We start from the raw sequence: 24595 nt of genomic DNA on the forward strand, positions 1-24595 counted from the left end.
ACTTGTCAACACACGTCAGCTATTTTGTGTGGCGCTTGTGTGTTCAGGGAGTATTGGACTAGCTAGGGTTGCATAAGGTTGTTCAAAGCCGTACTCACCCCCCCAGGGTAAAAAAAAAAAAAAAAAAAAAAAAAAAATGCTAGCCAGTGCCCCTGTGAAGCAAATGTGGCACTTGAAACATGAGCTGCTATAAAACAAACGTACGCTACTTTGTACACTTGCTCGTAGGAGGATCCCTAAAGCGCTGCCGCATTGTCTTTTGAAGAAGTAGTTTGCGCGCTTGATGTGCTCCAGTGGTGCGCAACAGTGCTGTCACCAATGCGTTTTGATGTCTCCGAAGAGGACAGTGAAATGTTCACATCTTATTTGGGGCGCTATTAAGATAAAATGTGTGATTGGCTTTGATTCCTCTCCCCCAGGAGGCAGACGACCTCACTGAGACTCCTTGGCACCCATTTAACACTTACATATTGTTCGTTCTCCATCATTTGGGATATATTTTAATGGCCCTATGATGTGAAACTTACACTGAGAAGGTTTTCCACATAATCGCTCTTGACTTTATTTGCCTTATCACGTTTTTGTTTTTTTTTGGTTGGTTGGTTGTTTTTTTTTTTTTTTTTTGCACCTTTCAGCTACTTTTACAAGGTGAAAGTAGTTCTCAAACATTGTAGTCCAAGTACTGCCGCCAACACTAACATTACAAAAAATATATTATTAAAAAAATATTTGCTATTTTTGTAAGCCACTAACATTATGCCATTTGAACATTAAAGCGTCACTTAAATATGAGAAGATTTAAATCTGCAGAAAAATTATTTTAATTAAAATGTAGTGCACATACAAGTTAAATTAAAAATAAGATTTCTTAATGGTTAAAAACATAACACTGGTGCTCGGTGAAAACCTTGTATCTCCAAAGTTATTACTTTTCAGGATCAAAACGCCCCACCCTCCACAAAAAAATGGCATGTTTATTGAGCCAATATTTAGGGTCAACAATCCAGAGCAATGGTGAGTGTGGTAAGGAAGTGAAGAAACGGGTCCAAGCGGGGTGGAACAGCTGGCGAAAGGTGTCTGGTGTATTATGTGACAGAAGAGTGTCTGCTAGGATGAAGGGCAAAGTTTCTAAAACAGTGGTGAGGCCGGCCATGATGTACGGATTAGAGACGGTGGCACTGAAGAAACAACAGGAAGCTGAACTGGAGGTGGCAGAAATGAAGATGTTGAGGTTCTCGCTCGGAGTGAGCAGGTTGGATAGGATTAGAAATGAGCTCATTAGTGGGACAGCCAAAGTTGGATATTTTGGAGACAAGGTTTGCGAGAGCAGACTTCGATGGTTTGGACATGTCCAGAGGCGAGAGAGTGAGTATATTGGTAGAAGGGTGCTGAGGATGGAGCTGCCAGGCAAAAGAGGGAGAGGAAGACCAAAGAAAAGGTTGATGGATGTTGTGAGGGAGGCCATGAAGACTGTGGGTGTTAGTGAGGAAGATGCACAAGAAAGGCTTAGATGGAACAAGATGACACGCTGTGGCGACCCCTAATGGGACAAGTCGAAAGGAAAAGAAGAAGAAAAATACCCACGTGTTCACTGACCAATGAATAGTAACAGTTTGTAAAGTTGTATGAAATTGGCCAAATTTGGACAAAAGGAGATTTTAGCCTGATATGCACTGAACTCTATATTTAAATACAGCTAAACTGTACTTAGAGGGAGCCCACGTACCAGTAACCGTGTAGAAATTAGTCCAAAATAGATCAAATTAGCAGATTATGGCTTTCACTTTACCCTCCCACCCCCCCAAAAAAAATCCCATTGCCAATGGCGGCAGAGTGAGAACATACAAGTATGAGTCGTCGTATTCATTGATGATGATGCCTGGTAACGCTGCCTCGCGGCTGTTTCGAGCCCCTTTGCTTTCCTTCTCCTCCGGCGTTTTTCCACGTTTCAGATTCCAACTCCGGTTTAACGCAAGAGTGAGAACATTTACGAGCAAAGGGTAAGCAGACGTCGCTTTCGCCGACGGGCCACCGAGGAATTTCTCTTCAATCCTCATTTAGTTCGGCTTACTTAACAGTTCGGTTCGTCTTTGGGAACGGAATGTGGACAGCGTCCACTTTGCGATCTTGAAATCTGCGGAGACACACCCAAGGTCGCGCCGAGTGACTGGAAAAAGTGGAAAAAAATAAAATTGTTTCCTGCATCAGTATCAAACTCAAGGCCCATTTTATGTGGCCCACCCATGCAAAGAATGTGTATAATTCCTGTTTCTTGCGAAATAGATCACAGTAATCCCTCGTTTATCGTAGGGGTTGGGTTCTGGACCATGCCTGAAAGAGGAAACCTGCGCTTATAAGTAACAACTACATTTATGCAGCAATTATTTATACATGTTTTAAATATGTATGAACCCTCTTGGCCTTTTATTAATCTTCCCCACACACTACCATATGCTTCCCATATTCTTGAAACCTTTTAAACACTAAACAGAGTAATAGTAATACCAGATACTATGTAAATTGTATTCCCATTATTTTAGAACATATTGTGAGTTTTAATGAAATGTTTATTTGGTTTTGCTTTTCTTTACAGTTTTCATATTTTAGGCAAGGTGTTTTTTTTAATAAAAAAAAAAGATATGATGAGCTATGTGCAATTTGAAGATGAAAAAAAAATCTGGAATGCACTGATACTGATATAGCAAAGGAATACTGCACTTCTTTTCATTTTGGCAGAAATGTCTGTACATACCAAAATTGCAATTTTTCTTGACTTTAGCCAGTTTTACAATCATTTTTCACCAAATCTCTTCCCTACATTGACAGTAGTACAGTTGTTTTATTAATCGATTAATACGTGAATTATTTGGGGGATTAATTCAATTGTATTGAAAAAAAAACTGCAGAAAAAACAAAGTGATGATGATTCAGTTACTGGTTTGGTCCATAAAATGTCACTAAAATATGCACACACAAAAAAAGTCGATCATTGTTTAAAAGCTGAAGTTTTGTACATTTTTTTTTTTTAGGGCAGGGGGCAAGAATGAATGATTGACATTCCCATTTGTTTCAATGTGAAAAATTAATTTGCGTTACAAATGTAGGTGAATTTGTGTTAGAGGGTCCTTCCACCACACACACACACACACACACGTTTCCAAACGTATTCATCACCTCCACAATTTCAGCCCCAGTGGCACTCGGACAACTGTCGTTTCTGCTTAATCGGCGCCTGATGAAGTTGAAACTTTTTTTTTTTTTCCCTACTGCAAGTCTGGTCGCACGCGTTAATTAGCGGCTATAGCGCGGAACTGCGTTGACAAACGAGCGCTGCGATTACATATGAGCAGCTGTTGGAAAAAAAAAAAAAAAAAAAACGCTGGAAGCAGCGAGACTGAAACAGATCGATGTGACCCGCTGACCTCACCGCCGCGTGTCGGGCAACTGATATGTTGACGTGCAATAAAATGAGCTGCTGGAGAATGGCAGCAAGATGAGCCAACAAACAAGTGTTGCTTTGGCTTTTTCACTTGGACGTTTCCATCCAACCCTCCATTTTCTGTTGTGATCGGCCTCACTCGGGTGGCAGCTGAGCTGGGGCCCATCTCGGTCCAACGAGACCAATCAAGGATTGGCACTTACATTCTCTCTTCTAAACAACTTTAAGCAGTGGCTCTCAAACCGTGGAACAACTGGTTGCAGTGTTGTTCCCACAGTTCGGAGGACCGGGGTTTGAATCCCGGCCACGCCTGTGTGAAGTTTGCACGTTCTCCCGTGTCTGTGTGGGTTTTCTCCAGGGACTCCAATTTCCTCCCACATCCCATGAACATGCATTTACGGGACAGTAAATGTGATTGTGAGTGCGACTGTTGTCTGTCTCCGTGTGCCCTGCGATTGGCTGGCAACCAGTACAGGGTGTACCCCACCTCCTGACAACTGGGATTGGCTCCGGGACTCCTGCAACCCTTGTGAGGATTGGCGGCTCAGAAAATGGATGGCTAGATGGGTGGTTCTCAAACATTACCATATTGTTTTATAAACTAATACCTCTTCCCTCCAGTAGTTTAAGATGAACCGAAAACTCTAAAATGATTGTGACATATCACATGAATCTGGTATCCCTGCATGGATCAAATCAAGTTGCTCTTTGTGACAAAATGAATATTATTACAAGAGTAAAGTCTCTTTTTAACAAATAAAAAGTATTTTTTCCCTCAGAATATAGTCTTGTGAAGGTCCCCTTGTTAAAACATGACAGTTTGTCATTTGTCTTCTCTTCTTGTAAAATACAACTTCAGTCTCATAACACGAGAATAGTTGGTCTTATAGGAAAAAAAAAATATGAACTTGTTGTCATAACATTTTATGGAGGCAGATGTCAACCCCACAGACAGATTCATTCTATTTCTACTATTTTTTTCCCAAGGAGGAATTATTTCAATATCCAAATAAATTAAGGTTGAAGCAGTTTCCTGGAACTTGTTGTGTTCAGGTTCCAAGGGAAAACCATATTTTCTCATCAGGCTATTCTGGAATCAAAGGAAGCTTTTACAAAACAGCAAACCCGTTTCAACAATACCAGTTGTCAATACCCTTAAAGGGTTAATATCTATCAAAATTCCGGGAAATGGTCCAGGACTGTTTGTGTTAAAAACTGACTGTTGAGATTTTCCAATCAGATTTTCAGGTTTCCACAAGACTACCGGCAAACTTTGAGCTGAACATCTTCCATCAAAACTCTTTGCAAGATTTTTCTGATCATTTGTTCCATTGCTTGCGAGAAAACTTCAGTCGTGCTTGACACAACTACCTCGGGATTGTTGCGATGCATCAATGTGCACCTCACACCTGAGATTTACTTGTAAATCCTGCTTTTTTCCACATCCCCGCTCACTTTTCCCAATCTGATGCACGGAGTTTGTCTCCAGATCCCCGAAAAGAGCGTCGGCTCGGCACGGGCGTCGTAAGCCTTCACCGACGCGTGGGCTGATCTGAGCGCGAGCGAGCTGCCCCCCCCCCCCCCCCCCGGGAATTAAAGCGACGTTTGAAAAGGCGGGGAAAACACGTCTCGACTTGAGGCCTTGCAAAGACTCTCAAACAGGAGCGAGTTGTGCGCTTTCAACTTTGTGGGAAGTTTGGCGGAGGGCCTTTTCGGCTCTCCAGCCGCACAAAGGCCATTTCATAATGCCGATGTTCATTTCAGTTTGGTCTGGAAGTCGCCCATCAAGCATCGTTTGAGGTGAACTAAAAGGCAAAAGAATTCATTGACACACAAATGTTCAAGTTAAAGATGGGAAGAAGTATCTTTTAAATGACAAAAAATTCTCAATTTTCTTCCATGTTTCACTTCCTGTAGGTGGAATGACCCAATACTTTTGTCTTCGTAGTGTATCTCTTCTGTTGAGGCTATAGCTGAGGTAAATTTAACCGTAGGTGGTTATTTCAGACAACGCCCTCATTTCCCAGGAGTTGTTTATCTAGTACAAGCACGTTTTTTTTCCACAGGCCTGTGACGGCCATTTATGTGCGCATCTGTGAAACCATGAATATATTTTATCTCCTCGTTATTGTATTAATAGCTATTTGACTATTGCTGCTTCTGTTTAATCACAGAAAGAAATGCTTGCAAAATCTGAATGTCCTTCAGTGCAGAGGACAACTTGAAATCTTGATACAGAGTTTCACAAGAATGATGAAATATGAGGGGGGTCGCATTAAAATTATGTGGCGGGCTAGATCCGGCCCCTGGTCCTTGGGTTTGACACCCGTGACGCAGGAGCCTTCCATTTGTGACCAAAACACGGAACACGGTCCCCCTAAATGACTTCGATCCAGTCGGGCACGTCTCCAAATTCTCTGCAGGCTTAGCGGCAAATCCTGACCTTGAAAAGGGATTGTCTGGATGCAAAGACGTGCCTAGCGTGCTGACCGAGACCTTGACTTTCCTCTGACACGCTCGTCAGCTAGCTAGTTACACAGAGGGTTGAGTTATTTCATTAGCTCCATAGCTAGGTTAGCTACTTCTTAATTTATTACTAATTATTTTGTTAGTTCAGTTTATTAGAGCAATAAATATTTCTTGAGCTCAATCGCTACGCGAGTAAGTTTGTTTGTCCCTTTGTCGGTTAACTCATTTGTTATAGTTCCTTCGGTCACTTCCTTATTTTTTTCATTTATATTTAGATTGATTGCTAGTTATGTTATATTGATACTTTGTTAGCTTGACGGCTATTTCGTTAGCACTATAGAAGAGGCGAGTTACTCCATTTGTCAGTACATTATTTAGTTTGTTCATTTGGGAATTAGGCAATTAGTCCATTCCCTCATGTGATAGGTGGTCAGTCAGTTAATAATTCTGCTTGATTAATCAATAATTATTTTGTTAGCCCCATAGTTAATACGTTAAACCAGGGGTGTCAAACAAATTTTTCTTGCGGGCCACATTGTAGTTCTGGTTTCCATCAGAGGACCGTTACGACTGTGAAACAATAATATTGAATCGTCTTGTTACATTTACATCATAAATTTAAGAACTAGTTTTGGAATCGGAAATCAGGGGTAATGTTTTTTCCCCCCCAACTATTCATGTTTGGTAGGACAAAAATGCTTGTAATATCTCAACTTTACCATTTATGATTCAGGACAATTTGAAATTTTGGTCCCGATTTTTATAAGAATCATGGAAATTGACACTGTAAGATTTGGCTTCGCGTGCTACATAAAATCATGCGGTGGGCCGGATATGGCCCCGAGGCCTCGAGTTTGACACCCGCGCGTTAGACCGACTGCAACCAAATGACTCGATTGATACATTGAGCAAACCTTGACCTTGAATGTTCTCTTCTGGGTGCAAAGAAGAGTCTTGCTTCTTGACAGAGAGCTCGCGACCCCCCAAAAAAGGTACAAGGATATGAAAAGGGAACCAAATAAAGCGAGGATGAAAAGAGAAGCCAGGATTTAACAATGAACTTCCCCCGTGGGTTGAAATGTGACGTGAAAAGTGCACTTGATGATGATGAAAGGCGAGGCAAACGAAGAAAGATCATTGCGTTTGGCACATTTGAAAGGGATTGAGTCCATTTATGGAAGTCCATCCCAGTTCAGAGAGCGGCCTTTCAGAGAAGCCATTAAGGCCGGAGATAGTCACTCCCGTAATGGCGATCAATTGAAACTCAATCTCGCAAGAACTTGTCCGGCTTCTCGGCCGACCGGGAGTCCCAGGCCGGTCGCCGAGGTAACAGCAGGACTCCAAAACAGAAGGCCGGAAGGTTTGACAAAGAGCGGCGGCCCGGAAAGGAGAAGCGGTAAACAGAGAAACCGTCCGGCGCTTGCAGCGCTTGACCTTTTCCGAAAGCGGAGGGCCTCACGTTTGCCTTGGGGTTGCGGCGGATCGCGCCGCCAAAGCGAAATGTCTCTTTCGGATTCAGAACCAGCACCACGGACACAACAAGCTGCTGGCAGAGAGACAGCAAGGATGATAGTTTCAGTTTCGTTACCAAAAAAAAAAAAAAAAACGTTAACAGGATTACACATGAATAGAGCACAAATTGAGCTTTAAGGCAAATCGAGGAATTTTCACTGGGTTCGATTGTTGGGTCTCGATATGAAGAACAAAACAACCCACTAACAAAGCAGGAAGTTGTCTGCTAGATACCAAAGTCGCTTTGCATTTTTGTTTTTTGCTCTGGCCTTGGAAGAGGTCTGTGCCATTCTAGTTTATATATGTCACTGTAGGATTCTTGACAGCGGTCTCACTGTAGCGGTGTTGAAAGCGCAGCAAACAAGCAGACATGTCTTCATGTGGCCTGATGTTGAAACCACACGAGGGTTGCACCGCCGCACCCTTTCGATTGTTTTGTGCACTGAAATCTAAGCCAGTTTTGACATTGTTGGACAGGAAGAAAAAAGAAAAAAAAAACTCACAATATAGCAATCCCCCCCCCCAACTCATGAGGAGTAGGAAAATTCAGTTGGATTACACGCGGCCGTGTCTCTCCGCATTGCACTTGAAAGGGAATCAGTGAAATTGTTAAATATTAATCGTGAATACATTATCAGGCAGGCTGGCAGTGCCTTTCACTCTTTACGGTGGCAAATTTTAATCACAACACCATTTGACAATGTTATGTAACGCCAGAACATCTCAGTGCCTGCGTGTGTGTGTGTGTGTGTGTGTGTGTGTGTGTGTGTGTGTGTGTGTGTGTGTGTCTGTGTGTGTGTGTGTGTGGTGTGTGTGTGTGTGTGTGCGTGTGTTGCACCCTGTTGGCTGCTTGCACAAGGATTTGCATCCAATCCTCCGGTGTGTCACTTTTTCTGTGATGCTTGGCTCAAAGTTGAAATTTGGGGAGCTGAAGTGGTTAAGTTGTCACGGATGGTGGGGGGCAAAAAAAAAAAAAAATCCTTTGAACCTCTCTGATCCTGAGCTGGAATTACATAAGCTTTAATATACACACCTACATATGTACATATAAGAGTGTGTGCACGTGTGTGTGTTAAAAAAAAAAAAAACTAGCACAGGTTAACCTGTTTACCACACTAAACATTTGTACACAACACCAGCAAAAACTGGAAACAGAAAATTTGTAGGAAAAAAAAAAGATAACTTACAATGTAGGTTAGAGTGACGTGGTGGAAAACTGGTTAAAACATCTGCCTCACAGTTCTACTAACCGGGGTTCAAATCCTGCCTGTGTGGAGTTTGCCTGTTATCCCCGTGCCTGCATTAATTGAAGAGTCTAAATTGCCATAATGTGTGGATGTTTAGGCGGAATGGTGGACCAACTGGTAAAGCGTTGGCCTCACAGTTCTGAGGTCCCGGGTTCGATCCTGGTCCCACCTCTGTGGAGTTTGCATGTTCTCCCCGTGTGTGTGGGTTTTCTCCGGGGACTCCGGTTTCCTCCCACATCCCAAAAACATGCAACATTAATTGGACACTGTAAATTGCCCCTAGGTGTGCTTATGCGTGCGACTGTTGTCTGTCTCCATGTGCCCTGCGATTGGCTGGTGACCAGTTCAGGGTGTACCCCACCTAATGACAGCTGGGATAGGCTCCAGCACTCCCACGACTCTTGTGAGGATACGCGGCAAAAGAAAATGGATGGATGTCGATGGTTGTTGTTTTTCTATCTGTGCTCTCCAATTGGGTAGAAACCAGTTCAAGGTCTACCCCACTTCCTGCTTGAAGATAGCTGGGACTGGTTCCAGTGCTCTTGAGATCCTTGTGAGGATAAACGGCTCACATAGTGGTTGGATGGATGTGATTTAGATACGTGCCTGCAAGAGGCAGAGCCTGCTGGAGTGGCTATTAACGTCAACCAGACTAGTTGTGAGCTTCTGGGGGTGAGCTGTGGCCGACAGCAGCTTATGCATGAGAGTGCTCATCCTGTTAGTGACTTCAATATATGACAAAACAGCAAAGGTGGCTGCGGCTCTGGTTTCCCTCGTTAGAGCATTGCAGTAAATAAGTATAATGTTAAAAAAAAAAAAAAAAAAAAAAAGTAGCTGAATCGATAGTTCAAAAAAAAAAACAAAATTCTGCAACATAGCAAATGCAGGGCTAAAAAAAAAAAAAAAAAAAAAAAAAAAAAGCTAAATATAGTCAATGCAGCTTTGCTTCAAGTGTCTGTGCACTCCCACACAGAACACAAGAAAGTGGAAGACGTGCCGTATGAATCTCGCTGCTGCCAGTTGCTTCTGGAGGCGTTTTGATAACATTGTGTACATTGAGGATTTGAACGGAAACATAAAAGGTGACACAAAGAATTTGCACTTGACTCCGTCCCCCAAGTGGCTTGGATCACTTTGCTTCATGCTCATTTGGAGAAAACTTTTCATTTAGGTTAGGTTCTGAAGACCGGGGTTCAAATCCCAGCCCCGTCACTGTGGAGTTTGCATGTTCTTTCTGTCCCTGTGTGGGTTTTCTCCAAGCACTCCGGTTTCCTCCCACATCCCAGAAATATACAACATTAATTGGACACTCTAAATTGACCCAAGGTGTGATTGTGGAGTCTGACTGTTGTCTGTCTCCATCTGCCCTGTGATTGGCTGGCGACCAGTTTAGGGTGTACCCCGCCTCCTGCCCGTTGACAGCTGGCATAGGCTGAAGCACTTCCGCGACATTTGTGAGGATAAAAATACTGTAGATGGATGAATATTTTTGTAAATTGCCTAATTTTTGTGCAAAATTATATTCTCATTATTCAATGGGAACAAGAAATATTAATAGATCTTATTAGGGGGTCGACTCTGGCTTGTTCTTAATTACACAGCAACTCTTCCAATAGGGCTCAGTGCTGCTCAGCATATTGTGGCACCACGTGGTACTACATTGAAGGTGTACAACTCTGAATTTTAATTTCCCTGTACTACTGTAAAAAGCCATTTGAAAAGAATTACACAATCATGAAACAACCATAAATGTGAAATTTTCCTTTTTACATCAAATCAGATGGAAGCCATTTATTTTTTTAGAGGAATGAATGAATGGATGGAGAGGATGAAATTATATTCCACTGTTTTGGCATAATGGGTTCTGGTGTATTTACGGTTTAAATATAGGCAATTATAGGAAAAAAATTGCGGATTGACAATGACTTTTTCAACCCTTGGGCCCCAATCCCACGAGCATACTTTTAGTTTTCGATTCGGACGACTGATCCCCTCGCGCGAGTCACTAACCTGTCCCCCAACTCGTTTTCTAGGCCTGCTCATCGGATCGGGCTGCGCACTTTATCCACTCGGATGGGACAGCGAGGAAGTGCAGCAGACGTGCAGCAACAGCTCGGACCAGTTTCAGCTCGGTGAGATGCTGGAATCAGCAACAAAATAAAATAATTATCAGAACAAAAACAAAGAGAACACATTTGTTATTTATTTTTTGCTCCAATTCCCCTCCTAATTAAAGTAAAAGCAAGTCGGATTTGCTTTGTGCAAACAACAAAGCTTTTATTTGTCACATTGGGTTCATGTGGTGTGCGTTCATGGCAGGCGAAATGGGAAAACGCTGATTAAAGAGCGGGATGAGAGCACAATTAAATGTTAGTCTAATATGTGTCTTAAGAAAACTTTATTGGGGGGGTTGAACCTTTTGCAATATTATGATATTACAAGTGCGCTCACCAGTTGAGCTTTGCAGTGTCTGATATAAAATGATAGAAATAACTAGAAAAACTATAGTAATTTGTGTTTTGCTATCCTGTAACCTTTTCTAAATTAAATCACTCTTTTTAATTTTATCAATCACAAAATAAACATAAATGATTCCTTATTAAAAAGGTATGAAACTTCAAAAGGAAAATTACATTTGAATCGACCCCACAGACAACCTCAGTTAACACAGATGGTCACTTGTTGCTAGGGAGAATTTACAGAGGCTGCCGACATTTCGGCCACGCCCATTCGAATGACATCCGAACACAACACTTTCATTTACCGTAATTTCCGGCCTACAGAGCGCACCTGATTAGGAGCCTCACCCAGTACATTTGTAAAGGAAATACCATTTGGTACATACATATGCCGGAGATGTGGAAAAGCCGCAAGGGCACACATTGAAACAAGATATTTACAACGAAAGACGGTACACAGAGTTTAACGCTAGCGCCGCCGTGCTAATGCTAGTGCTAACGTAACAGGGCTGGTTTTAAAAAATAAAAAAAAAAAAAAACATAACGGTAAAAATCACTGAGACGTGGCCGTAACACACTAGCACAGCGCTAACAGGGCCAGACCGGTAAAAGTCACTTCCTCGGCACATATATTCCACCGGTCTCACTCTTACCTTTTCCGCTCGAGTGCCCCCTTGCGGCCGTTACAAAAAAATGCACAAATTTGATGCATCACTGCATAAACTGCAGGGTTGAAAGCGTGTGCAAAGAAGTCGCACCTTATAGGCCGGAAATTACGGTGTATGCGCTCATTTTGCAAATGAATCGCTACTCTGTCATATATAAGACTTCCATATTACTGAGTAATTTATTTCAATGGAAAAGACAGCAAACTAACAAAACAGTTGTCAAATTCGGAGAGACACACAGTCACAAAACTCGCGTTTGAGAAAGTGTGAGGGAAAAAAAAAATGTGCATATGTGACAAACGACACCGAACCTGACATGCGATTGTGTTATCAGGGTCGACAGTTTCAAATATTTGACAAGCTTGTTATTGTGCGCTCATGACAAGTTCTACTTTTCTGGCGCCAAAAGCTGCAGGTGTTTATTATATCACCAAGGTCGGAAATAACTTCAGCAGCACTTTCATTCCTTCTTTTTTTTTTTTTTTACACTGTCTCTTGCTCGTTAGCACCGTTGTTTTCCCGCGGGAATACGACGCTTTGCAGGAGTCGGAGTCATTTAGTAGATTAGATTGCAGAGGCTCGGCATTCACATCACTCGTGGAACGCAGACGTGTCGCAAAAGAAGCTTTTCGTTTTAAAGTTGGTTTTGTGAAAAATCTATATTTCTATCAACTGCTCCTAATTGGGGAATAAGGGTCAGGGGAAAAAAGCATGCTGAGGGGTCAGTTGATGTACTAGCCGCTAGTAGTTCAAACTTCACGATCATGGGCAACAATAGAGCAATTTTTTTTAAAGAGGCGATCGTTATGCTAACATTTTGCGTGATTTTTCGCGCAGTTCATCTGCTTGTTAGCGCATACGGCCCACAGGTGTCAAACTCAAGGCCCGGGGGCCGAGATCTGCCCCACACAAGTTTTTATACGGCCTGCGAAAATCAAATATTTGTCAAATCTGTATCACATATGTAATGCAATTGAACATGTTTACGGTGTTTTAGTCATAATGGCCCTCTAAGGCCCCTGACAAAAATGAGTCTGACTTGCCTAGCCTACGCCACGTTTTCATTTCACATTTGACGGCTAACAGTCCACGTTCTCTCCGCAGGGTCCTGCCAGATCGGGTGGGCTTATTACTGCACGGGAGCCGGGGCGGCAGGCGCCATGCTGCTGTGCACCTGGTTGTCGTGTTTTGCCGGCAAGAAGCAGAAGCAGTACCCGTACTAGCCGGCCACGGCGAGCGGGTCTGATGGCATGGCGTGACTACGGTGCACAGCGAGGGACAAACTGCAGGGACTCTTCCATAATGCAGCACATACACACACACACACACAAACATATGTGCATACACTACTCTCAGAAGTTAGGGATGCATCGAACTCCCGCATAGTCGTGGTTAGGAATTAGCGATTTCGCCAATTTGCTGATCCCTGCAAGTAGATGGGCTTCACTATATTTGTTTGTGAGGTGAAATTTCAGGATGAATCTAAAATGCACTACGATACAACAAAAACCTTAACAGATGAAAGTACTTTGAGGTTCCCTAAACTTGCAGTTGTCCAACTGTTAATTTTTCAGAAGCTTTTTGCACAAGTGGCTTTTTTGTAACAAGGAGATGAACGGCAAAATTCACAACAGGTGTTTGATCTATGAAAATTTCCAAGGACGTCCTCTTCTATGCTTTTCTGTGACTCTTCCAGTCTCCCTGAAGTTCCGTTGGAACCTGAAGAGTGTGCCGGTTTCTGTTATGTGAGATATGTGTGGCCTCAGCGGCCAGCATCCTCGCCCCCTCCAAAAACAGCAATAATAATAATAAATGGTATATGAAATAACTTCAAATTGCCTGTAGGTGTGATTGTGAGTGTGGCTGTTTGTCTCTATGTGCCCTGCGATTTGCTGGCAACCCATCCAGGGTGTACCCTGCCTCCTGTCAATTGACACTCCCCGCGACCCTTGCGAGGATAAGCAGCAAATAAAATGGATGGGTATGTCAAATAGAAACGGTTCGCTTTTGTGTCGGGTCTGCTCAAATATCCATTTTAGAGGATTTTGCAAATAAAGTGAGACACTATCATTGCCAAGGAAGTATGACGTATCCATCCATCCATTTTCTTTGCCGCTTATCCTCACGAGGGTCACGGGGAGTGCTGGAGCCTATCCTAGCTGTCAGGAGGCAAGGTACACCCTGGACTGGTTGCCAGCTAATCCCAGGGCACAGGGAGACTGACACCAACTCACAACCACAGCTAGGGGCAATTTAGAGTCTCTAATTAATGTTGCATGTTTTGGGGACGTGGGAGGAAAACGGAGTGCCCGGAGGAATTCGACGCAGGCACGGGGAGAACATGCAAACTCCACTCAGGCGGGTCCGGTATTGAACCTGGGACCTCAGAACTGTGAGGCCAACGCTTTACCAGCTGATTCACCGTGCCGCCCCCCCCCCCAAAAAAAATAATACTGTAATAATAAATGGTATGTGAAATGGAAACAATTGGCTTTTCTGTCGGGTCTGCTCAAATATTAGCCATTTTTGAAGATTTAGTTAATAAGAGTGAGACGGTATAAATGTCAAAGTATGATGCATTTGTTGTTCGAACGTCTCTGCACTTGGGGGAGAAAATGAAGGTAACCCGTTGTTGGGAAGTACATCAAAAAGGTGCGTAACATAGAAACACATTACACATACAACTGTTACTATATTGGTAAAATATTAACACAAGACAAACTTTGCGAGTGTGATTAGGTCAATTTCTGTCTCAAAAATCTTATGTGAATTTTGCCGTTCCTCAAAGGTCCCCTGCAGAGGAAGTTGAACAAAAACTTTTGACAAATTGAACGGTTGCACGTGTTGAAAGTGGGTCAAGTTCAATCGGCCAGTAGAGGTCGTAGTTCATTTGGAGCTTCATCCTGAACTTTCCCCAGGAAGCCAACACATTTTCAGAGGAGCGTATTTCCGCTCACAGCTTTGAAACATTCTCTTTATGTGTGGACCAACCTGTTTGTAACGCTTTAATAATTTCTCTTCCTTTCCCTGTCTCTTTGACTTTCCCTTTTGATGTTTATGTGTCCTGTAATGAAGACGTAAGTCAAATTAATAATAATATTTCTGACTTCATTGTAACGTGAAGTGTTCCTGTGTCTTCCTCGCCTTAAACGCCACCACCCCGAAATGCAATAATCCCAAAAGAAGGATGTGTATCGTATCTGTTGTCTATGATGATGATGTAGTTTTATCAAAACAGCACGTTTTGTTTTGTATTCACACCTCAAATTATTCTGTTTTGTAAATAAATGTTTATGGAAAACGTTGTGTTGCGTGGTCGCTGGGAGCTCGCATTCCTACAAAGTTAGTTTTTTTTTTTTTTTTTTTTTTAAATTCCCATGACCTCCTTGATCCTCTTCAGTGCCCACGGGAGAACCAACCCCTCCCCTTCCCAATCGATACGGAGGATAAGGACAGGCGGGGCGCTGGGAATAACTTTTATCGATGTGCTCCATCCCGCGACCTCCGCCCCGAGTTATTTGCCTTCTGATCAGCAGGCTACAGACAACCGACCGCCGTTGGGATTGCGCTACGTTCACTGGCTATTTTTAGACACGTGTCCATACAGCGGAGACCTTAGTGCTAAGTCAGCTCATTTCCATCTGCTTAGCATGCACGTTTCCTCACAATGAGCGGCAATCCCGCCCCTCTCTTTCCGCTTGTTAGCGTAGTGCTTCATCTTTATTCTCCGCTCAGTGACCCACGGGCACGGCGGACGCCTCGTCAGCACAATTCCAGGGTGAATGAAGAGAAATCTTTCATTTTCGTCAGGTGACACGACGGTGACGTGATTTTCTCAAAATATCGAATGAAAACAAAATAGACTACAATAGAACACCCAATTTCGTGCTTCACTTGGACTGCTTTGAGGGTCACTGTGTCAAAGTGAGCATCTACCTCAGTTCTCAAAACGTGGAAGAGCAAAAGTGTGAAACTTTTTGGGTCTGTTTTCATCCTTATTAATTTTTAAATTGAAAGTAAAAACAGAAAGGCAGCCAACAGACTTCAACCCAATCAAGTTCGTTTGGGATGAGCATTTGACAAGTGCTTCACATTTATGGAAATTCCTGGAACAGAGTTGAGGAAAAAAGTTTTTATTTCTTAAATCTTTACCCAAATTCCAAATGGCCATTATAATAAACAATAACGTTGAGATAGTGCATTTCACTGTGAGCCAACCCTTCTTCCACAGTAAATATAAACTCTTATCCTTGTCTTCTGATTTCAAAACTTCTCCCTCAATTTGTTGTGTAATGGTAATATTATCGTATCATTTGGTGAATAAACATTTATATGGTTTCACCCTTCGAATGGCCCTCTGACAGAAATCATTATACAATGCGGCCTGAGACAAAAATGAGTTTCACAACCCAGCATCTAAAATCAAAAAGGTGGAAAAATGCGATGTGGTAATGTCATTGTAAAATTGACATCTCTACAGCTTTTGGCTTGGACATGTTAGTTTTGCAACGCACTGTAGTAGGCACTTAAAAGTGTCACGAACCTCCGGTACGGGAGCGGACCCAAATGCAGGACTTCGAGGCAGAGGCATAATGTTCAATGTAGTTTATTCCGGAAACCGGGTCATACATGGTGTAGCAGTCCGACAAGGCAGAGGTACACAAACGCTAGGCTAGGTGGGATCCAAAAGACATGCATCAAGGTCCGATGACTATGGGGCAAACTAACAACTCAACAGGACAGGATCAAACAAAAGGGCACAGAATGCCTCTGACTAGGGTTGCTCCAACTTCCGCATAGAGTACCACAGGCAGCGAATAGAACTCACTAACGCAAGGCAACGAACTGGCAAATGCCAGTGACCAAAAACTCCAACTTGAATGCTCGTCTAATTACAGTCCCACTGTGAAACGCCCCTCTTGACAGTGGCCAAGCCTTGCTCATGACAAAAAGTGGCTCAGGATCTTCACTCAGCCTGGCTGCCATGTGACAGGGGAAAAAAAATAAAAATCTTTGAGTGCGGCTATTCTGTGAATAAATGTGCAGCTGTAATTTGCAAAATTCACAACTCCTCACTGCTCAGAAACAAGCAGATGACAAAAGATTACTTGATTGTGCAATTTCACACTTGATGGTGGGCGGGCACTCCAGGGACCCCAACTGTTGGCAATTAAAGTCACCTTTCCATAATATGCCCCTTTAAAATCCTCACGCGGCGGCTGGAAACGTGGTAACAGGCTAGGACTGCTGTTTTTGGAGGATGCTAACTGGCGAAGGGAAAGTGGGGCGTCCAGAGCGGCGTGTAATCTTTGGACCCCACTTGAAATGTGCTTAACTCAACTGGGCTGCACTTGGTAAAAACTTTTTTTTTTTTTTTTTTAATCGAAAAGAAAAAGCATGTGACGTGAGAAACCACATTTGCTTCACTTCAATACCGTGAATGGAGCAGTCAAAACGGTCATCCAAGACCAGAACGAAAGGCAGGCTCCATCCTTGCACTGAACGCTTGTCAATTACCCGTTTTACACCACCTGTAAAAGGGCCCATTTTATTGTCTTTTTTTTTATTTTATTTTCCATGGGGAAAAAAAACATTCCATGAGGAACACAATGTGTGGGGGGAAGTTACATTCCTACAGCTGTATGTATTTTTTCTCTCTTATGATAAGGTATTGTTGTGAGTTCATCAGTGTCAATTTTTTTGTAGATGGTGTTAAACTCCCATCGTTTCAGTTTTCCAGATTTTTGATTCTCGTAGATTGTGGCTTCGATCTGATGGCTGCTTTAGAGTGCCTCATTGTTGCAGCATGGAAAAGCGAGGTTAATATATAAGATGAGTCTGGAATATACAGCGTGACCTTGACTTACGGATGTCTCAACTGATTATTTTTTCCAGTTACACCGCATCACTTGATCGATATTTTCATTTGTTTTTCTCTGTGTTTTGAGCAGGTTAAAAAAATAAAAATAAAATAATTACGAGCAAGCTTCCAATAATGATATGGTGATAATGCTGGACATTTATAGTCTATGGAATTGGCAGTGCGGCTCTTCCATCCGAGAGCTCGGCAATCCGTTAGATCCATCAGTTAATTCTTTGTAATTATGTTCCCCCCCCCCACCCAACAGAACTATAGCGAGGTAATTATTCTCCCAGGCTAGTCTTTGTGCTCCTTTGACACCAGGCTGTGCGAACATATTGCACTTTTTTTTTTCTTTTTTTAATACCGCTGTTTCGGGCGTGATGAGGAGCCATTAAAGCAATCGTGAAAGACTCCTGAGATTTCTGACGTCGTCGGTTCTTTTGTGGGGCATCATCGGGGCGCGTCACAGTCGTTCACACTATCTGGTCAGAACGGGTCGATAGTTACCTTGGTCGGTTTCTCCCCTGGTTCAGTTCGAGGTCGGCTTGCGTTCTACATGCAACTGAGCTGAGTTTTTTTGGGACTAGTTTGCATGTTCTCCCCGTTTCTGCGTGGGTTTTCTCCGGGCACTCCGGTTTCCTCCCACGTCCCAAAAACATGCAACATTGATTGGACACTCTAAATTGCCCCGAGGTGTGATTGTGAGTGCAGCCGTTTGTCTCCATGTGCCCTCTGATAACCAGTTAAGGCTGTACCCCGGGTCCTGCCCGTTGACAGCTGGGATACGCTCCAGCACTCCCACGGCCCTTGTGAGGATAAGTGGCTAAGAACATGGATGGATGGATGGATGGATGGACTTAAGATGGTTTGAATTGCTTGAAGAGCGTGAAAGGAGAGAAATATGTAACGCCTGTCTCAAATTGGGAAATTGTTTGTGAAAATGCATCAAATGCTACCTGTCAAGATCGGAGATGAACACTTTTGTGTTGGAATGATTTGTATTGTGTGAGAAATATGGAGAGAGAAACTAAAAATGTCAAATACATCTAACCATGTAGGAATTTGATTTAGGATGTGTGAATTTTGAGAATTTCATAAATAGCCCCTTACATTTCCTGAATAAGTTGGAATCTATTGAGAAATGAGAATGGGACTGGAAATATACATTCCTTACTTTGAAAATTTGAAATGCAAAAATATGGGGGTTCTGTAAATTTTTTGTGACTATTTTAGAAGTCTGAACCAGTCGAGAGAAACGGGGGGGGGGGTGAAAAATACGATTAAAGCCGCAAGCGGTGATGAACGGCAACCTCATCAAAATGATCAAACGTTGACACCATGCTTGCCTGCAATGAACACTTCAAACCAAAACGACCCCCTTAACTGTTCAATTTTGCGTCACACGTCCTTGCGACTTTTTTTGGGGTGTGTGTCTCGTAATGATAGACATGTCCGCTGAATTGAGTATTGATCGTTGAAAGGCGGCTGATTCTTTTTTTCCCCCAACTTTCCAGTGGAGTGAGTCTGGGTGGTCCCCTTAAAAAAAAACATTTTCACCGGGATTGGATGCTTGTGACTCCGCAGCGGTAGTTCAAAAGAATAATAAACATGACAATTCCAACGGGATCTGGTGCCGGCGCTCGAATGAAAACTGCGAGCAGAAATGAAGCGGCCCTCGCGCTCCCCGCAGACGGCGGATTTATATCTTGCCTTATTGCAAGTGTACATTCCTGACATTTAGGGGCGCCCGTGAATCTCTTGGAGCCCCATCACACATTTGTTCCATCTTGGACTTTGTGGCGCTGATATAGTTGACTTCATGCCACTCGCCGAGATCAGATCTAAAAAGTTTTGTCATTTTTGTGTCTGCCATCTGTCTGGTATATGTATACATATTTTTGTCTCATTTTGGTCACGACTTCTGGAGAACTTTTAGTGGGTCTACTCATGATAGACATCCATCCAATCCAGGGAAGAACATGCAAACCCCACACAGGCAAGTCCAGGATTGAACCCGGACCGCAGAACTGTGAGGCCAACGCTTTCCAGCTGATCCACCGTGCCGCCCATGATAGACATGCTGACACAATTTCATTTGTTTCCGTGACCAAATCTGCAATCAGACTTTCTTGTTTGTCAAATCAATTTCCATCCATCCATTGTCTTAGCCGCTTATCCTCACAAGGGGAGAGCTGGAGGCCTATCCCAGCTATTAAAGGGCAGGAGGCGGGCTACACCCTGAACTGGTTGCCAGCCAATCGCAGTGACATATTTTTACCATGAAGCAAAATGTCATTTAGTCATTAACCCCCCCCCCCCGAAATACTTTTTTCGGGAAGGGGGTTACCTTTCTAATGAATAAAGAGTCCAGGTCTTTTCATTTTGAGTTTGTGCGCTTGTTCCACTCAATAAATGAATAATGTGTATCAGTGAGTGTGGCTCAAAATGTAAAACTATCCATTCATCCATCCATTTTCATTTGCCGCTTATCCTCACAAGGGTCACGGTGGGTGCTGGAGCCCATCCCAGCTGTCACAGGGCAGGAGGCGGGGTACACCCTGAACTGGTTGCCAGCCAATTGCAGGGCACATGGAGACAAACAGACCGCACTCACAATCACACCTCAGGGCAATTTAGAGTATCCAATGTTGCATGTTTTTGGGATGTGGGAGGGAGTCACGTGAGATCACATACTAAGAAAGCGTAACTGGATTGGCTGGCTGTTTGTTTCTGACCTGAAGTAACCCTGCTTGGTGGCACAGACTGTGAATTTTAGACAGCGAATTGTAGCCAGTTGAATTGTTAACATTGAAAAGTTACACTGAAATACATCCATCCATCCACTTTCTTCACCGCTTATCCTCACAAGGGTCGCGGGGAGTGCTGGAGCCTAACCCAGCTGTCAATGGGCAGAAGGCAGGGTACACACTGCACTGGTTGCCAGCCAATCGCAGGGCACATGGAGACAGACAACAGTCGCACTCACAACCACACTTACGGGCAATTTAGATTGCCCATTTAATGTTGCGTGTTTTTGGAATGTGGGAGGAAACTGGAGTGCCCGGAGAAAACCCACGCAGGCACAGGGAGAACATGCAAACTCCACACAGGCGGGGCCGGGATTGAACCCAGGTCCTCAGAACTGTGAGGCCAATACTTCACGAGCTGCTCCACCATGCCGCCCAATGTAAAACTATTTGAAAGCTATTTAAGGCAGAAGTTTAGATAGCTCCCATATTAGAATGAATTAAATTAGGATCAGTAATTGGACAATGAAATTGTTGCCAATGACTTTTTCCAAAGCATTCAAAGATTCCGATGGTCGTGGATCATCCATCATTTTAATATGATTACAATTCTGACAGTCTCGGTCAAGGGCCGAAATGATACCCGACAGTCACGATTAATGAGATCTAGAACACCATCGAATCAAATTTCCAGGCAAAGTCAGACGCGTCCAAGATTCGACGCTTTGATTGCTTCAGTGGTGAAGAACTCCAGTCCCATGACTCGATTGCAAATTGTTGCTTTTTCAGACTTGGTGTTGAACCGAGTCCCGACCAATTCACGCAAGTGGCAACAACAACTCGGAACCTGCTTGAAACTTGTCGGTCAAGATTTGAGACTTGCACATATCATCGCAGTCAGCCACAGTCCTCGCATCTCCGAATTCACTACATTTCACAATATTTAGCAACACGAAACACCACCACCTAAGCAGATTGAATCACTAATCTAATTCAATCAAAACAAAATCAATTTATTATGCGATCATTGATATTAATCTGCAAGCAAACTTACCTTCGTGCCCGACGGGATTCCTTCTGCGAGGGAACGTCACAACTAAGGATTTTTTTTAACAAAGCAGGCCAACTCAAATGTATCCAAATGAATTATTTTCCCCTGTTACCATCTCCAAAAACATTTAATGTCATGATTTGTGCGTTTGTTGAGATTATATTTAAGTTTTGTTTCATATTTTTCCTCACTTTCCTGTTCCTGTGGAACAAGTCGTCTCCCTCGTTCGGTTTTCATTTTCACCGGTTTGCGTTAGCCCTCTTCCATCTCTCGCCCAATCAGCTGCTTCCAGCCCTTCGGGTCTTGTCCAGGTGTGCCTCATTATCTCGTCAGTTACCTGGTCAGGTTATCCATCCATCTATCCATCCATTTTCTTAGTCGCTTATCCTCACAAGGGTCACGGGGAGTGCTGGAGCCTCTCCCAAATGTCAACGGGCAGGAGGCAGAGTACACCCTGAACTGGTTGCCAGCCAATCACAGGGCACATGGAGACAAACAGCCGCACTCACAATCACACCTAGGCGCAATTTAGAGTGTCCAATTAATGTTGCATGTTTTTGCGATGTGGGAGGAAACCAAAGTGCCCGGAGTAGACCCACGCATGGGGAGAACATGTAAACCCCACACAAGAGGGTCCGGGATTGAACTCGAGACCTCAGAACTGTGAGGCCAATGCTTCACCAGCTGACCCACCGTGCCGACCAACAAGACAGATTTTTATAAATTGAAATCCACTTATGGTGCGTCCATGGTTTATGAAATTACCAGTACTGGGTCTAGAACTTCTCACAAAGTTTAAATCAGTCACAAAAGTTGTGACCAGAATGTATTATTAGAAGAATACTTTTAATGTTGCTCTTTCACAGGCTGCAAACAGTTCCCTCTCAAATGATTGTAATTGTCAAGAACAGATGCCAGGTTCCAATTTAAAATCCCGCCTCGATCCCTTAAATCCTTTGTCGCGTTAAAATTGTTTTCCCTAGCTTGCGTGAGTCCGGCAATAATTATATCGAAGAAATGCTGTTTTTCGAGAGAGACTGCCAGTCTTCTTGAGTCGGCCGCTGCTCATGTTCAGCTCAAGCTACTGGCAGCTGCTGTCAAAATGTTCAGCTCATAAAAGCTGGATTCATCGATTCTACGATCAGACAGCAGGTCGCTTTTAAGGTTATCCACTTTTTTTGGTGATCAATCATTCTCGGTGCCAAGAAACGTTGTGACCTACTTGAAGAACGGTACTAACTTTTCTCCACAGCGGGATATTTTTTTTCTAGGCAGACGTGAGGTGGGCTGGGGTGGGGGGAGTTATTTGAGTTCAAACACCCGCAGTGGAGTTGCTGCCTCTTTGAGTTAAAATGCTTTTCAGGTGAACTCTTGTCAATGTGCAGGTCACCATTAATGAATTCACTCATTCACGTTTTTCTTTTGTTGAACCAATCAATATCGCTCTGTGATAGTAACCGTGAAGGGATGAATATCTGAACAAAAATCCAGGGGCAGCACACGTAGACTGACATTATACAAGACCAAAAAAAAAAAAAATTAGAAGGTAGTATTCTGCTGATTTACTGACTGACTGATGTACTTAATAAAACACACAATTGATGATTGATCAAGTTTATTGCTTTTCATCCTTATTTAATGATTTTGTTTTCAAATGTTTTCATGTTTGAATGTGAATTCTTTTCATTATGTAAAGCGCATTGAGTTATGTTGCGTACGAATAGATTTCCTTTGCTTTGCTTTCCTTATGTTATTAATGTGTGTACATTACTGATGAGAGTTGATTTTGTGAAATAAGTTCAAATAATTTTGGTTGATGTTTTATAGGTGGCTGGAACGAATTCAGGGCATTTCCATTTATTTCACTGGAGAGAGATGTTTTGAATTACGAGCATGATCAAAGAATGAATCCATCCATCCGTTTTCTTAGGCGCTTATCCTCACAAGTGCTGGAGGCTATCCCAGCTGTCAACGGGCAGTCGGCGGGGTACACCCTGAACTGGTTGGCAGCCCATCGCAGGATCATAGAATTAATTGAACTCATAAATCAAGGCACCAGTGTATTAATATTATTGCTAATTGTAAATATGTTCTACCCCTACCTGTCGAGATTTAAAAAAAAAAAAAAAAAAAAGTCAGATTCCATATTACCAGACATTGAGACTCCTGGGAACTGTTTTATTGTAAAAATAAAAATGAAAACATTCATGTTTCTTTTCAAGAAAAAGAACTAAAGCAACCTGTGGTCAAGCTGTGAAGGAAGAACTGCAAAAGAACAGCAACAGCAAAAAGTATAAATCAAATCATTACTGAGCGGATGAACATGCTCATGTGTCATAGAAAGAGGAAAACAAAACATAAAAATGCTCAAATGAATCTTGGAAGTCCAGAGAGGAAGTTCGGATCCAAGTGTCATTCACGACTTCACTTGATGTGTCGGGATAATGAGTTTGGCCTTGTTTCACTCCGCCCATCTATTCTTTCTGAATCGCTGACTAGACAGGGAAGATGGCCAACCATTAAGAAGACCTCTAATTACTTGTGAGCCCTAAACACAAACCTCTTGTTTGTCTTTTACTGACCCTGTTCTTCCACTCTAATTTCTCTCATTTCTAGCTAATGCCTGGTTCACGTCAGCTCAAGCCGAAAACCAGTTCTCAAACCAGGGACTTCACAGAAGAGACCCCTTAAACTCCTAAATTCAACATAACCACCATGTCATTAAAAGCCAAGATATTAAATGTTTGTCCGTTGTCGCTAGCCGACTAGCTTCTGCTAACAAGGTGGCTGAGTGCAAACAGACAGGATTAGCGGTATGCAACATGGTCATTATATTTCTATTTTCCTGACCTGTTTATCGATGACACATATATATCATATGCTAGTTTTTATTTTTTTTTCAGTTTGTTAGTCAGCTCTTAACATGACCAAAACTGAAAACAAATTGTTTTGATAGTACAGTATGTAGAGGAAGGCTTCATTTTTCAGTAGTTACATCCAAAGGTACTTCTCATTGTAGCATTCATTTGGTCGCCATGGCCTCACACCACGTGTTTACATGATGTCATAACTTCTATCTGTCATTAGTTTAATATTGTATGTATTTAATTAATTATTGAGTGACAAGGAAAAAAAAACTT

The 24595-nt window shown here is 42.8% G+C and overlaps 1 protein-coding gene and 1 long non-coding RNA gene across 2 annotated transcripts in view; one reads left to right on the forward strand and one right to left on the reverse strand.

Annotated features, from left to right (window-relative positions):
- LOC133505240 (LHFPL tetraspan subfamily member 6 protein) overlaps positions 1–15089 on the forward strand; it is a 62803-nt gene extending 47714 nt beyond the window's left edge. Inside the window, exons 3-4 of the mRNA XM_061828303.1 lie at positions 10701–10799; positions 12899–15089. Coding sequence (XP_061684287.1) covers positions 10701–10799; positions 12899–13017 — 218 coding nt within the window. The 3' untranslated portion in view covers positions 13018–15089. The remainder of the gene's footprint in view (positions 1–10700; positions 10800–12898) is intronic.
- Positions 1–21715, reverse strand: part of LOC133505241 (uncharacterized) — a 67435-nt gene extending 45720 nt beyond the window's left edge. The window contains exons 1-2 of the long non-coding RNA XR_009796182.1: positions 21459–21715; positions 10678–10807 (exon numbers count right to left, since the gene is read on the reverse strand). This is a non-coding gene — a long non-coding RNA (uncharacterized LOC133505241). The remainder of the gene's footprint in view (positions 1–10677; positions 10808–21458) is intronic.
- Between the last annotated feature and the right edge of the window lie 2880 nt (positions 21716–24595).

Source organism: Syngnathoides biaculeatus, chromosome 8 (genome assembly GCF_019802595.1).
Source record: "Syngnathoides biaculeatus isolate LvHL_M chromosome 8, ASM1980259v1, whole genome shotgun sequence".
In the NCBI taxonomy this organism is placed as follows: Eukaryota; Metazoa; Chordata; class Actinopteri; order Syngnathiformes; family Syngnathidae; genus Syngnathoides; species Syngnathoides biaculeatus.